This window comes from Schistocerca americana, chromosome 7 (genome assembly GCF_021461395.2).
Source record: "Schistocerca americana isolate TAMUIC-IGC-003095 chromosome 7, iqSchAmer2.1, whole genome shotgun sequence".
NCBI classification, from domain to species: domain Eukaryota; kingdom Metazoa; phylum Arthropoda; class Insecta; order Orthoptera; family Acrididae; genus Schistocerca; species Schistocerca americana.
In genome coordinates this window covers 376,378,281-376,392,121 of record NC_060125.1, presented here as the reverse complement: position 1 = coordinate 376,392,121, position 13,841 = coordinate 376,378,281, and the positions used below count along the sequence as shown (strand labels likewise).

At 42.3% G+C, this 13,841-nt stretch overlaps 1 protein-coding gene across 1 annotated transcript in view; it reads right to left on the bottom strand.

Annotated features, from left to right (window-relative positions):
* Positions 1 to 13,841, bottom strand: part of LOC124622429 (acetylcholinesterase-like) — an 85,588-nt gene that overhangs the window by 46,841 nt on the left and 24,906 nt on the right. The window contains exons 4-5 of the mRNA XM_047148124.1: positions 13,321 to 13,506; positions 576 to 775 (exon numbers count right to left, since the gene is read on the bottom strand). Coding sequence (XP_047004080.1) covers positions 576 to 775; positions 13,321 to 13,506 — 386 coding nt within the window. The remainder of the gene's footprint in view (positions 1 to 575; positions 776 to 13,320; positions 13,507 to 13,841) is intronic.

Sequence of the window (13,841 nt, the reverse complement as noted above, 5' to 3'; positions counted from 1 at the left end):
GAATACTTTCGACTCGACCCGGACCGGACACGAACTGCATGCGGAAAGAAAACGTAGGGAGTGACAAAATGTGTTCGGTACTCCTTGTCAATAACGACTTGGTCAGCTGGGAATAAAAAATCTGAGGAATACGAAACCTAGCGAGTAGACACCAGCTGTGCTCTAGGAAGGAAATCATGCAAGTAACAAAACGTATCCTTTACTCAGGTTCAAATGGCTCCAAGCGCTATGGAACTTAACATCTGAGGTCATCAGTCCCGAGACTTAGTACTACTTAAACCTAACCAACCTACGGACATCACACACATCCATGCTCGAGGTAGGATTCGAACCTGCGGCCGTAGCAACAGCGCGGTTCCGGACTGACTTTACTCAGGGTCTGCTGACGAAAAGAAATTGGAGGAATACGAAAACAGCCGACTCGGTCCGAGTTGGGTACGAACAGCGAGCGGGGAAGGAAACATATGAGTAACGAAACGTTCCAGGCAGTAACTAAACGGTACCTCGAGTCTCGTAACAAATTCGAAATTAGTAATAAATGCAAACGATATCCATCAGCTGCAGACGGAACCCACCGCATCTGTAATGACGTCGTCGTTGTGGCTTACGAGGTCGGCCGCGTCCTGTGCCAGCAGGAAGTCGAGCAGCTGTCGGGAGTCGTTGGTGGAGAGGCCGAGAACCTCCCCCAGCCTGAAGGCCTTCTTCCTCGCGTCCGCCATGATGCCCCACGGGCTAATGGCGTCTCCGCTCTGGATTGTCAGTCCCTGAAACAGGCCTGCAGGCACAACGGCGATCAGGAGCCTTCCAGTCACTCCTAATTAAACTGCCTGGAAAAAGAGAACAAGCACCCAGAAGACATGGTCGGATGTCATACATGTACACACCATCAGAGGGAATGTAAATGATTAGAGCAGCAATTCTCTGTGAGAGGCAGAACATCCACCAGAATGCATTAGCGTTGTTCATATTTACTGTTATAACCAGGTCTGGTAGGGTATGTAAGCAGCATGAACAGAATTGGATGTTGATCACTGTGAAGGACATGGGGATGCTGTGTACTCATATCAGACACCATTAACAGCACCTGACAGAGTTTGGATTTACATTTGGCCAGCTGGTCGAATCGAACAGCATTTGGATTTGGGAGGCGTACAGATGTGACAGTGGCCAACGATATAGTACAAGGGAACGTGAGGGCAGGCTTAATCGCCATCATCGTTCCAGTTGACCACGTCTGACCACTACAAAGGAGGATGTCGTATTGTGCACTTACCTCACAACCCTTGACATCTGTGTCTGTCATCAGAGAACAAATAATAGAGCCCCTGCATCGTCCTGTATCATCCTGCGCATTTGGTCTGGCACTAACGGCAGCCAATGTAGGGAACTACCATCACAAGCCTAGACTGCTACAAGAGAAACGGCTGCGTTTTGAGTGGTACTGTGACCGGGAAGCATGAATGGCGTCATACTGCGTTCAAAAAGGAATCGTCATTCTGCATTACTCTCAGTATCGTCAGTGAGTGTGGCATTCACCATGGGCAAAGTCCCATTACTACAAAGTTTTGGAGACGTGCTGCGGAGTTACTCCTAGCGTAATAGTGTGGGGTCATCAGGTATGACTTCACATCACAGATGATAGTTAAATGTATGCGCTGCAACTGTTCATTGCACATTTTTGGCGTGGTTTTCACGTTTTCGGAAATACCATTTTTGGCAATGTTACAATGATTTGAAAAAAGGTCTCGGCCCGGATCTAGTCATCGAGTGAATAAAAAAAGTACAATTTGCAACTTTCCCTTGCTGTCTTTCTGATTGTGTGGCTTAGTGAAGGGAAAAAAACCGAAATTGAAACCAGGGGCACTGAAGTAACAGGCGTATCACCATTCACGATTCTGAGCAGTGGGGCAAAGCGGGGGAGGATCGCTACTTAAAAGATGTCAGCGGCTAAAAAGACAGTGCCCAATCCGGAGTTTAGTTACCTCCTCCCGATGACGAGGCCGGGAAGAAGAGGTCCGAGCACATGGAAGAGGTTTTATGTCCCGTAATTTATTATCTCGAAGTGCAGACCAATGTGAGCGCCATAAAGAGGTACAGGACGGCATAAAGTTCTCTGTAGATCGGCAAAGGGAACCATGCCAACAGTGGGCCAAGGGAGAGAGACTGCAGCCTTTGCCCCTATATCGGCTGCCTCGTTTCCGCAGATACCAACATGCCCTGGGATTCTGGGGAATGCCACAGAGATGCCCCCCCCCCCCCAAGTGGAGCATGTGGAGGCAGTACTGAATCCGATGGACCAGAGGGTAGACGGGATAAAGAGCTAGGAGGTTGAGAAGAGAGCCAAGCGAATCTGCCCATATAATATACTGTATCTGCTTATGGCGACGGATGTATTGGAGAGCCTGGGGGACACCTTAAAACTCCACAGTAAAAACGGAGCACTGGTCAGGAAGCCGAAATCTAATAGAGGTGTTTCCAACAGTATAGGCACTCCCGACACCAAAGGTGGTCTTGGAGCCGTCAGTGTAAGTAAACGTGGCATCCTCCATTCATTTGTTGTGTGTTTTTCATACTGAACAAAGTCGGAAGCTAGTTCGTCAAATGTTATGAGTGGAAAAGTTCAAAGTCGCTCTCTTGGTCATGAAAGTTCCGTACAAGTTTGGACGAGACAAATGGTTTGCATTTACGTGTCTGTTTTGAGAAAGAAAAACTTGCTAGTAGTCCGCTTCTATTAGTTAACAATTAGATCGAAAGAACTGCTGTAGCTCTCAATATTAAGATATGCTCTTTTGTGGAGATTTGCAAACATGTTAGGAAAGAAGAGTAAGATGGAAGCTTTGCGGAAAAGCGCTTTATGCATAAGCGGATGAGCTAAATCTATTCATAGTTTGAAGATACAAATATCCAGCACTCAACAAATTATTGATCATCGTTAAGGAAGTAAGTACTTTTATTTTCCAACGATCCTGCAAATAGTTATTTTCAGTTCTGCGCAACCTGGGCTCTCGCTAAGTACATTCATTTGGCTCTAAGCTACTGATGGATAGAGAAGACTTAACTGCGTGGCTGATCAGGAAACGTACTACACTTCTAGTGACAGGTTAATAAACACAGAGATATGTTTCTCGTAATGAAACCGAAAGAGCGATCGCTTCGCTGTTGACGTGCGAGCGAGCGGAACATAATGCGTCGCATTTGACTCCGGCATCTCGTTTTAGATCCATCAAAGGGTTCTGGTTTGGATCGAATAAATAAATGATATTTTCTTAAGACCTCGTTCGCACAGTATGTACAGCTAACCTTAAAAAAAATTTTCTCCTTGTCGTAAACACGTAACGTTATCAGGAAATGCATTTTCATATTCTTCCCGTCTATCATCTTACAATTTTGATACCGTAAATAGCATTAAAATGAAGGCTTAGTACTCCTTCTCCAGAATACACTGATTCCAGTTCCAAATTTTTACTATGAATAGTTTGCGAGTTTGAGCGAGTCGAATGAAATGTGAGATTGCGACTGTGTCCCGTGCCGGATGTGTCAGCCTTGCTCTGCTCTCCTCAGCGCTTGGTGAAGTGTCGGTCCTAAAGCTGTTCTGAACGGACTTTGGAGTACCCTAGACGTGGTCTCGAAGGCTGGCCAGTGGTAAAATAAGAGTTACTGGTCGCAGTTTCAATACAAATCATCCGTTATTTTAACCCCAGTCGCTGTGTTCAGCATCCAAGAAACATAAATTGACACTGGAGTGCTTCATTTCATTACGAGATAGTGATCGGTCTGTAGGTGGTGGTTCCACTGGTTAGTACACCAATGGGAATTAAAATCATAGCTAACAGTCAGAGAGGTGGGTAGGAGATTATGTTCTCCAGTTTCATAAAACCTTCGTGATATCCCGAATGGGTTATGGATCTACTATACTGAGGATGATCGATGCTACACAGCCGAAGGACAGTCAGTTGATGATACACGTCTGTAGGACCAGATCAGTTGCCAGCCGCTGGAGGTGTGATCGGCCGCTATTGTCCATCCTGCAGTTCCTATGGGTACGTCAGGTGTGCAAGTTCTTGCCTAAAACTCACTTAACGGCATTCCGCTTGGTCGTTTATTTCAACGTGTAAACGGTTTACCCCACCAGACAAAAATACCTCCTATATCCTATACCTCTTCCTCTTGCAGAAACTCATAAAGACGGACAGATATTATCTATCGTACAGACTTTCTATTCCTCCTGCCATCAAACTGACCAACATTTTGCATCAACATAGGTTTCCCATTTACACTTCTCACATTAAAAACCTTACTTTTCACTTCCCAGAAATTTTGTTTAATCTCCCCTTACTTCCCAAGTCTGTCTCATTCACTCTGATAGTGTGTCTTACCACCTGATGTCAGTACGATTTGAGAGCAGGTAATAGCGATAACTTTCTTTCTCTTCCATTTTATCAGTATTGTACAGGATTTGCCATTATTGTGCAATACGGCTGTACTCCGACTTAAATAAGAGCCTTGAAAGTGGACTGTCTTATTTGCCACGTCGATCTTCAGCAAGTTTTGGCCATAAATGTGAAAGAATGTGTGGATTTGATAAATCAATATATATCGATATAATCATATTCTTTCTAAGTCTATTCCTCAGACCACAGATCTTGGTCAGAGAAGTTAGTTTTACTACGTCAGAGTGGCAGTCAGTGTGTGTGAGTCAATCTTATTGTTAGAACATTGTGTGTGGTCAAAGTTTACTGTAACAAGTTTTATAGTTGAGCACATGAATTTGTCTTATAATTGAAATAAGTGTCAAGGAAAGTAATTGTAAACAGTAAAATTGATGAGAAAGATGTTTGCTAACTTTTTTAATTGTGAGAACTTTAGGAAAGGCTGTATTGTTGTTAATGAGGCATAGTTTGTTTTGATTTATCAGTCGTTAAGTTTAATTCCTTATTTTTTAGTCAATGTGTTTTACGTTTATCAATGTGTTTGTATACTCGCATTACGCATCGCGAGTTGTGTGCTGCAGAAGCATTTTGAGAAAATAAGTAAGGTACCATCTTACATTGCCCATCACAAGCATCGAAAATGAAATTTGGTTTTGGACAGTCAGATCAGTATTCCTAATACTAACAGGTTGCAGAACACATGAGCGTTCCGTGCGCAGAGATAGACCAATGAATTTAATTATCAAACATCATGCCATTGTGAGGCACAGTGATTGTGAGAATGCAATTGTGAAAATATCGTATCAGTATAGAGGCTTAATAGCAGCAGATGATTTCGGTAAAATGCTACCTTGTGAATTTTCAAGTCGTTTTGTCAGATGCGGTATATTTTGTGTTCATTTGTTGTGACAGAGAGGTCATCGGTCTCAACGGATTAGGGAAGGATGGCGAAGGAAGTCGGCCGTGCCTTGTTAAAGAAACCATTCCGGCATTTGCATAAAGCGGTTTAGGGAAATCACGGAAAATCTAAATTAGGATGGCCAGACGCGGGATTGAACCGTCGTCCTCTCGAATGAGACTCCAGTGTGCTAACCACTGCGCCACCTCCCTCAGTCAATGCTGGTACGATGATAAAGATTAGCTGTATTAAGGTCCAACATTTTAATTTGAATCATTTTGTTTCTCAGTCAAACATCATACGTAAATTTCATTGAAAACGGATTTATCTCTCGCAGGCGATTTGTTTGATGCACTGGCTAGCCTGGACTTAGCATCGTGCAGCGTATGCTTCACATACTCCGTCCAAAATGTGGTTTTAACACAGCTCTATTGCCCTGCACTTAGACTTACGTATTTCAATAGCAGAAAAAGTTTTATACATTTATCAGATACCAACCCGATCAAACACGAGTTTATAACTTTTTACATATTACCTTCAGCCTTTCTTGTTTTAATAGTTATCATAGTCTATTGAACTACTCCAACCATTTATTTCTATTCGAGTGTTGGTTTTAGATCTTCATATTGTGGTGTCACATTTCGATACTGCCCTACCGGCGTCTTTAAGCTGTCAATGGAATTCCTAGTTTTGGTCAGACGCAGGATCTGGCAGACCCAATGGTGCACGCCCCCTGAGCCATGTTTCCATCAGCTCTGGACTACGAGTGCCCTCTGCCGCTGCGATGTAGGACGGCCAGCGGCAGCCACATAGCCGTCTCAGACTTGGAACTGCTTCGCTATACGATGCTAGGCAGACGCCGCCAAGTCGCGGCTGCGGCACCATCGTTCGTGCATTACTTTTGAGAGCATCATCCATGCTGCTATTATATGAGCTGGACTCGGTTGCTCCATTATTTGCAAAGAGGCCTCATACGCTTGGAGTAACAGAAGTTAAATCAATCTTCTATTTAGTGTGTTAACTTGTTCGCTAAACACTCCCACTCCTCTCAAACTTTCCTACGACGAGAGTTCCGTGGTCGAGCGGTTCTAGGCGCTTCAGTCCGGAACTGCGCGACTGCTACGGTCGCAGGTTCGAATCTTGCCTCGGGCATGGATGTTTGTGATGTCCTTAGGTTAGTTAGGTTTAAGTAGTTCTGAGTCTAGGGGACTGATGACCTCAGATGTTAATGCCCATAGTGCTTAGAGCCATTTGAATTTTTGAGAGTTGCCGCACCGCTCTGCAGCCCACCTCTCCTCTCCGTTGTGTACAAAGTCGTACACAACACGTATTTGCCTCAACATCGATTTAATGCAACACAGCCAGAAAATATGAAATTCAGAATTAACAGTGAAAACAAAATCAGTCGACTATGTTAGGGAGCAGTTGACTTTTTTGACGAAGACGACGCACATGGCTGAAGATAGCAACACTATGTCACATCGATGGATTGCTTTGTTATCAACTGAAGAAATAAAGTCTGTATATGAATCCGCGATCATTTTATTTTGAGCACTTTTATTTTCACATGTCCGTCTTGATCACATAGATTTCTTTAACTTTATTACCATTTTCGGCTTATCGTCATCTTCAGATCGTTAAAATATTCTGTTATAAATCATCGTCAATTAAACATGTTTAACTTGACGATGTTTTACATCAGAATATTTTAACGATCTGAAGATTGCGATAAGCCGAAACCGGTTATAAAGTGTAAGGAAATCTGTGTGATCAAGACGGACATGTGAAAATAAAAGTAGAATGCTTTGTGCTTCACCATTACCGCGGTACTCAGATTAACTAGCATAAATCGTAAAAAAATTATAGAAATTTGGTTTAGATTTTGGACATCACGCATAGACAATGTAATATTCCGTCGCTATCGCTTTTTTTTGTAGCACAGACTTTACAAATTTACACATTTTGACTTTAATTCGTGACTAGAATTTGTCATATTAAAAGAAAGAGATGAGAAGTAGTTATCTAACAGAGCGCAAACTGTTACAGTATTTATCTACAAAAGCAACAGATATCATATTCGAGAGCATCAACACCATCCCGTCAAAAATTCCATTGCACAAGTGCCATGGACTACTGGTACTGTTTAGTCACGTAGGTATGCAATCTGAGGCACTTAGGTGACATTAGTGCAAACACACTTTCCTATACACCATCTAAAAGTTTCAGTTTGTATACAGTCATTTTCTACTAAATAAGTAATGAGATACACTTGCTTGATAGTTGAACTACTTTAACATACACTGACGAAAAAAGTCTCAATACCAAGAAGGAATAGTGTGAGATAAACGGAAGTTGGTAGGCGTGTTTCTACATCTGAAAGATGACGTCTATCCAAATTTTGCGCCAGTCGCATGAGAGTAGTGCTAGTAGCGCCGACATGAGGATGCTAATAAGCTTTGCTTTAAATAAGCGATATGACGGTCTGAGATTGGATGTGGTAAGTTGAAGAAAGATTAAGGAAAGGCAAACCTACGTTTCTAGCATTTGTGGCCTTAGAGAAAGCTTTTGACAATGTTGACTGGAATACTCTCTTTCAAATTCTAAAGGTGGCAGGGGTAAAATACAGGGAGCGAAAGGCTATTTACAACTTGTACAGAAACCAGATGGCAGTTATAAGAGTTGAGGGACATGAAAGGGAAGCAGTGGTTGGGAAGGGAGTAAGACAGGGTTGTAGCCTCTTCCCGATGTTATTCAATCTCTATATTGAGCAAGCAGTAAAGGAAACAAAAGAAAAATTTGGAGTAGGTATTAAAATCCATGGAGAAGAAATAAAAACTTTGAGGTTCGCCGATGACATTGTAATTCTGTCAGAGACAGCAAAGGACTTGGAAGAGCAGTGGAACGGAATGGATGGTGTCTTGAAGGGAGGATATAAGATGAACATCAACAAAAGCAAAACGAGGATAATGGAATGTAGTCAAGTCGGGTGATGCTGAGGGTATTAGATTAGGAAATGAGACACTTAAAGTAGTAAAGGAGTTTTGCTATTTGGGGAGCAAAATAACTGATGATGGACGAAGTAGAGAGGATATAAAATGTAGACTGGCAATGGTAAGGAAAGCGTTTCTGAAGAAGAGAAATTTGTTAACATCGAGTATAGATTTAAGTGTTAGGAAGTTATTTCTGAAAGTATTTGTATGGAGTGTAGCCATGTATGGAAGTGAAACATGGACGGTAAATAGTTTGGACAAGAAGAGAATAGAAGCTTTCCAAATGTGGTGCTACAGAAGAATGCTGAAGATTAGATGGGTAGATCACATAACTAATGATGAAGTATTGAATAGGATTGGGGAGAAGAGAAGTTTGTGGCACAACTTGATCAGAAGAAGGGATCGGTTGGTAGGACATGTTCTGAGGCATCAAGGGATCACCAATTTAGTGTTGGAGGGCAGCATGGAGGGTAAAAATCATAGGGGGAGACCAAGAGATGAATACACTAAGCAGATTCAGAAGGATGTAGGTCGCAGTAGGTACTGGGAGATGAAGAAGCTTGCACAGGATAGAGTAGCATGGAGAGCTGCATCAAACCAGTCTCAGGACTGAAGACCACAACAACAACAACAACAAGTTGATGTTAGTTAAAAAAGCCTTTAAGGCTACGAAGACGCCATTATCAACAGCTCACCGACTTTGAAAGAAGTCTTGTAACAGGACTACGAAAAGGTGGATGTTCCTTCCGCGACATCGCAGAAAGACTTGGCAGGAATGTAGGCGCGGTACATGATTGCTGGCAGCGGCGGTCACAGGAATGTACGGACGCAAGAAGACCAGGCTCTACGTGTCACTACGGAGAGGGGCCGGCCGCTGTGGCCGAGCGGGTCTAGGCGCTTCAGTACGGAACCGCACGACTGCTACGGTCGCAGGTTCGAATCCTGCCTCGGGCATCGATGTGTGTGATGTCCTTAGGTTAGTTCGGTTTAAGTAGTTCTAAGTTCTAGGGGACTGATGACCTCAGATGTTAAGTCCCATAGTGCTCAGAGCTATTTTTGAACTACCGAGAGGGAAGACCGTCATGTACGGAATACGACTGTAGCCCGTCTGCAGCAGTCACGCGAGCAGCTGTTGGCATCATAGTGACACAAAAAACTGTTAAAAATCGGTTACTTCAAGAACAGGTCTGAGCCAGACGCCCTGCAGCGTGCATCCCAATGACCCTAAACCAACGCAGTTTGTGACCTCAGCGGTGTCTAGAGAGGGCTCATTGGAGTTATGGTCTGGGTTGCGATTTCGTATGACAGCAGGAGCAGTTTCGTTGTTATCCCATGCTCCCGACTGACAATTTGCACGTCAGGCTGGTGATCCGACCTGTTGTGCTGTGATTCTTGAACAGTATCCAGGGCATGCTTTCCAAAAGGATAACGCTCGCCCACATGCCACTGTTGTAACCCAACATGCTCTATGCAGTGTCGGCCCGCTCAATCGTCAGATCTTTCCCAATCGAGCACATATGGGACAACATCGGACGATAAATCCAGCTTCATCTGCAACCAGCATTAACCGTTCCTGTATTGACTGACCAAGTGTAACATGCATGGAACTTACAAACTGACATCCGCCACCTGTACAACGCAATGCATGCTTGCATTCAACGTTCCGGTGATTACACTGGTTATTTATGTACCAGCAGTTCAAATTTCCAATGGCTTTTCTCGCGCTTGCATTAACCTGTGAACCTACACACTTACATACGTTACCCAGACAAACGTACACCCGAAACTTCCTCTACATTCATGTTTTTTGGCGCTGGGATTTTCTTCCGGCAGTGTGTGACAATATTAGAAAAACAAGCGTAAGTTTTTTTTTTTTTTTACGGTAGATAAACGCTAAATTTACGCATCTTTTGTTTCATGTACCATAATTACTACTAAAAAGGTATTTCGTTCAAGCCCTTTTACTGTAGGAATACGGCGAGTGCGGCGGACCAGGACGTAGTCGATATATAGCTGTCCCCCCAGCATGTTCACGTCTGCCAAAAGACGGAGCTTGTCTGGCCGGTGACGACATCTTCAGTAAACACAACGGGGGCGAAATGGCGACAATATCAACGTCCAACCTATTTTAATTTTGTTGTTTTAAAGTCTTTGCTGTATAACGCACTAATAAAGTTACCATTATATTACATCAACCTTATTTTACGAAAATTTAACTTTTAAGTATGTTTAAAATGCATTATGAATCAAAACACACACAACGTGGGTGTAATATTCTACAATATTTATTATTTATTTCAGAAACTGGTTTTGACTGTTAAGCCATCATCAGGTACAAAGATACACATGTGGTGCAGTGAAATTTTTTTGGGTCAAAGATTTTAAGCTAGTGCACATACACAGTAACTGCAGAACTATGAACACTTGTTCATTTTCTCTCCTTTGAAACACCACTCTTCTAATAAACAAGTGGTCATAAATTTCAAGGTATGCATTTTAGAGCACATTTTTACTGTACATATTTTTTTTGTTTTGGTCCATACTACAACTTCCCAAAATATGGAACGCAAAGAGCTTGCAGTAGAAGAGATTTTTTTCACAGTACCAAAGATCAAGAATTGCTCAAAGCTCTTAGGGTTTGCGTTTTGAGCCTATGTTTACTTGACTTTCTTGTTTCGAATAATCATTCCTGTCATTGACCATCACTCCTGAAAAACCATGTATAACTAACATAAAATATGTGAGTCATTAACTGATGAACTATATACAAATGACAAAAACTGACCATAGAAGAAAATAAATTTAACGGTAAACTTTGGTAACATGTTCTAAGGGTGTGGCTGCACAAAATAATTTTGCCTTTAATAGGTCCAAAATTAAAAATAGATAAGATTAAGCCGGTAAGTAAAGCAGCTATGTCTGTACATAGCAATTTTTATCACGACTAGAGAAATTATAGTAACTGAAATAAAGAAGAAATGGGTCATGTCAGTATGAGGGGGTAATTTACAGCATGGTCTAGATGGGACTTTGAGTAGTATCTGCAGTTATAAGTGGCGAGTAAGGTAACTGCGATCATTCAGTACTAAGGTTGGAGAGATGGTCGTATGTTCATTAATTTCCACTGTCTCAAGAAGGTTCATCTTCCGTCCTTTATCGATATGTTGTAATACTTCATGTTGCAATTTATAATTATGGCTTTCTTTAAGTAGGTAGATCTGAAAAAGTAGAGTCCCCTTTTGTAAGTTTCCAGCTTACACGAGGCTTGGAACTTAAATAGTGGCAACTATTTATTCACAACCGATACAAAAGAGTCACATGTTTACATCTGTTACTGTCCTTCAAAGTAGTCACCAGCTTTGTGTAGAACACGTTGCCAGTGATGTGGAAGGCGTAGTATACCGTTATCAGAGCCTGTTCTATTGATGGTGCGAATGGAGCGGTCTACTGCCTGTCGAATCTCTGGAACAGTTCTGAAGCGAATGCCATGAAGTGGTTCCTTCATCTTCGGAATCAAATCAAAGTCACAAGGACTTAAGTCCGGGGAGTATAGTGGATGGTACAGTACTTCCCAGTCCCATCGACCGAACAGAGCAGCCACAGCTTGCGCCATATGCGCCCGCGCATTGTCGTGCAAAATGATGGGTGGGTTGCGCAGAAAGTGTCGCCGCTTCTTTCGCGAAGCCGGTCGCAGGTGATGCTCCAAAACGAACAGTAATTCTGTGCATTGACAGTCTGCCGTGGAGAAACGTAATGAGTTAGGATAACACCATCACAGTCGTACACGAGATTTACCATAACTTTAGACCGCTCCATTCGCACCATCAACAGAACAACCTCTGCTAAGTGTATACTATGCCTTCCACATCGGTGGCAACGGGTTCTACACAACGCTGGTGACTACTTTGAAGGACAGTAACAGGTGCAAACATGTAACTCTTTTTTATCATTTGTGAATAATTAGTTGCCACTATTTAAGTTCCAACCCTCGTATATTAGTGTGGAAAGCGGTTCCGTCGTTACACTAGAGTATATTACATTTTATTTACGTTTATAGATTTTGTTTCTTTCGTAGAAAATTACTTTATTTATATTACTAAAAGTTACTGATACCATATTCTAAAGCGTGCCTGCACCTAATTGCCACTGCTTATGTTACTTCAGGCAACCTCTGTGACTGTCAGTATAAGTACTCATGGCACTTTTATACAGTGGAATTTTTGACAAGATACTGTGTCCTCTTAATACGGTATGTATCGGTTTTATGTATATGTGCTGTGACATTTAGTACTTTGTAAGATAACTATTTTTCATTTGTGTTTCACTACATAAGTGATTCTGAAGGTGGTTTAAAGCCGAAACGAGTAAAATTGAAAATTTTAATTAAAAACGGAAGTCCTCCAGTTGTACTTAAGATTTCACATTTATTTGGCTACTACTTTCGACATTACGTCAAGGCCATCTTCAGGCTCTTTGATGATATCAACTGCGTGTGGCTGAGTACTAGAAGTCCGCGGTGATACCAACACGTGTTCCACATGGATGGCGGGCAATACTGTCTGAAGTTACTGCCCGCCATCCATGTGAAGCACGTATTGGTCTCACCGCGTACTTCTAGTACTTAGCGACACACAATTGATATCATCAAAGTGTACGAGCCTGAAGATGGCATTGACGCAACGTCGAAACTAGTAGCCAAACAAATGTGAAATCTTAAGTACAGCTGGAGGAGTTTAATTTTTAATAAAAATTATACCAGCTGATGTTCCACCATCGTCCAATTTAAATATGGATGTACGAAGATAAAATTGTAAAGGTTTATACAATTAAAAGGAACCAAGAGAGAGTATTACCTTATTTAGTGTAATAGTTATTGTGAACGCTTTTTATGACTTGGTCATTTATAGTCGCAGGTCACAATTGTCACTACCATTTACTGCAGCGCTGAGAAAACATTCAACACAGAATTGAGACACTGTTGTCCACATCGGCAGCTGCTCACCTGCAGAGCTGGGCGACAAGAGGTGGTGCGACACTGAACAGCCGCCAGCACTAGAACCACCGGCAGTTATTCTCTCAGGGTCTCCACCGAAGGCTGCGATGTTCTGATTTACCCAACGCAGAGCCATCACCTGGTCCTTCATACCCGCGTTTCCTGGGATCACTTCATCTTGTGTGCTTAGATAACCTGGAAAAAGCAAGAAATTTTATATACATAATCGTGTAACTAATCAAAGACATAGTCAGGTCTACATTTCTCACTGGGAGATGAAGACAATGTGGCATTCATGAGCAAGAGGAAGGTACTGGAAAAGGATTTACTGCACGTGGGTTCCATAGAACTATTATCCAGTGAAACAAGTTTGTATGTATCTTGTGGAGCACTTGCGCACTTTAGCGATCTCAGATACTAGGACTGGTAATGAGTGAATAGGAGTGAACACTATGGGTCCTACTAACATTGTGTTAATGAAAGTAATCTAGCAATGAAATTAAATTTTCGGCATCCGCTGTAGATGGCGT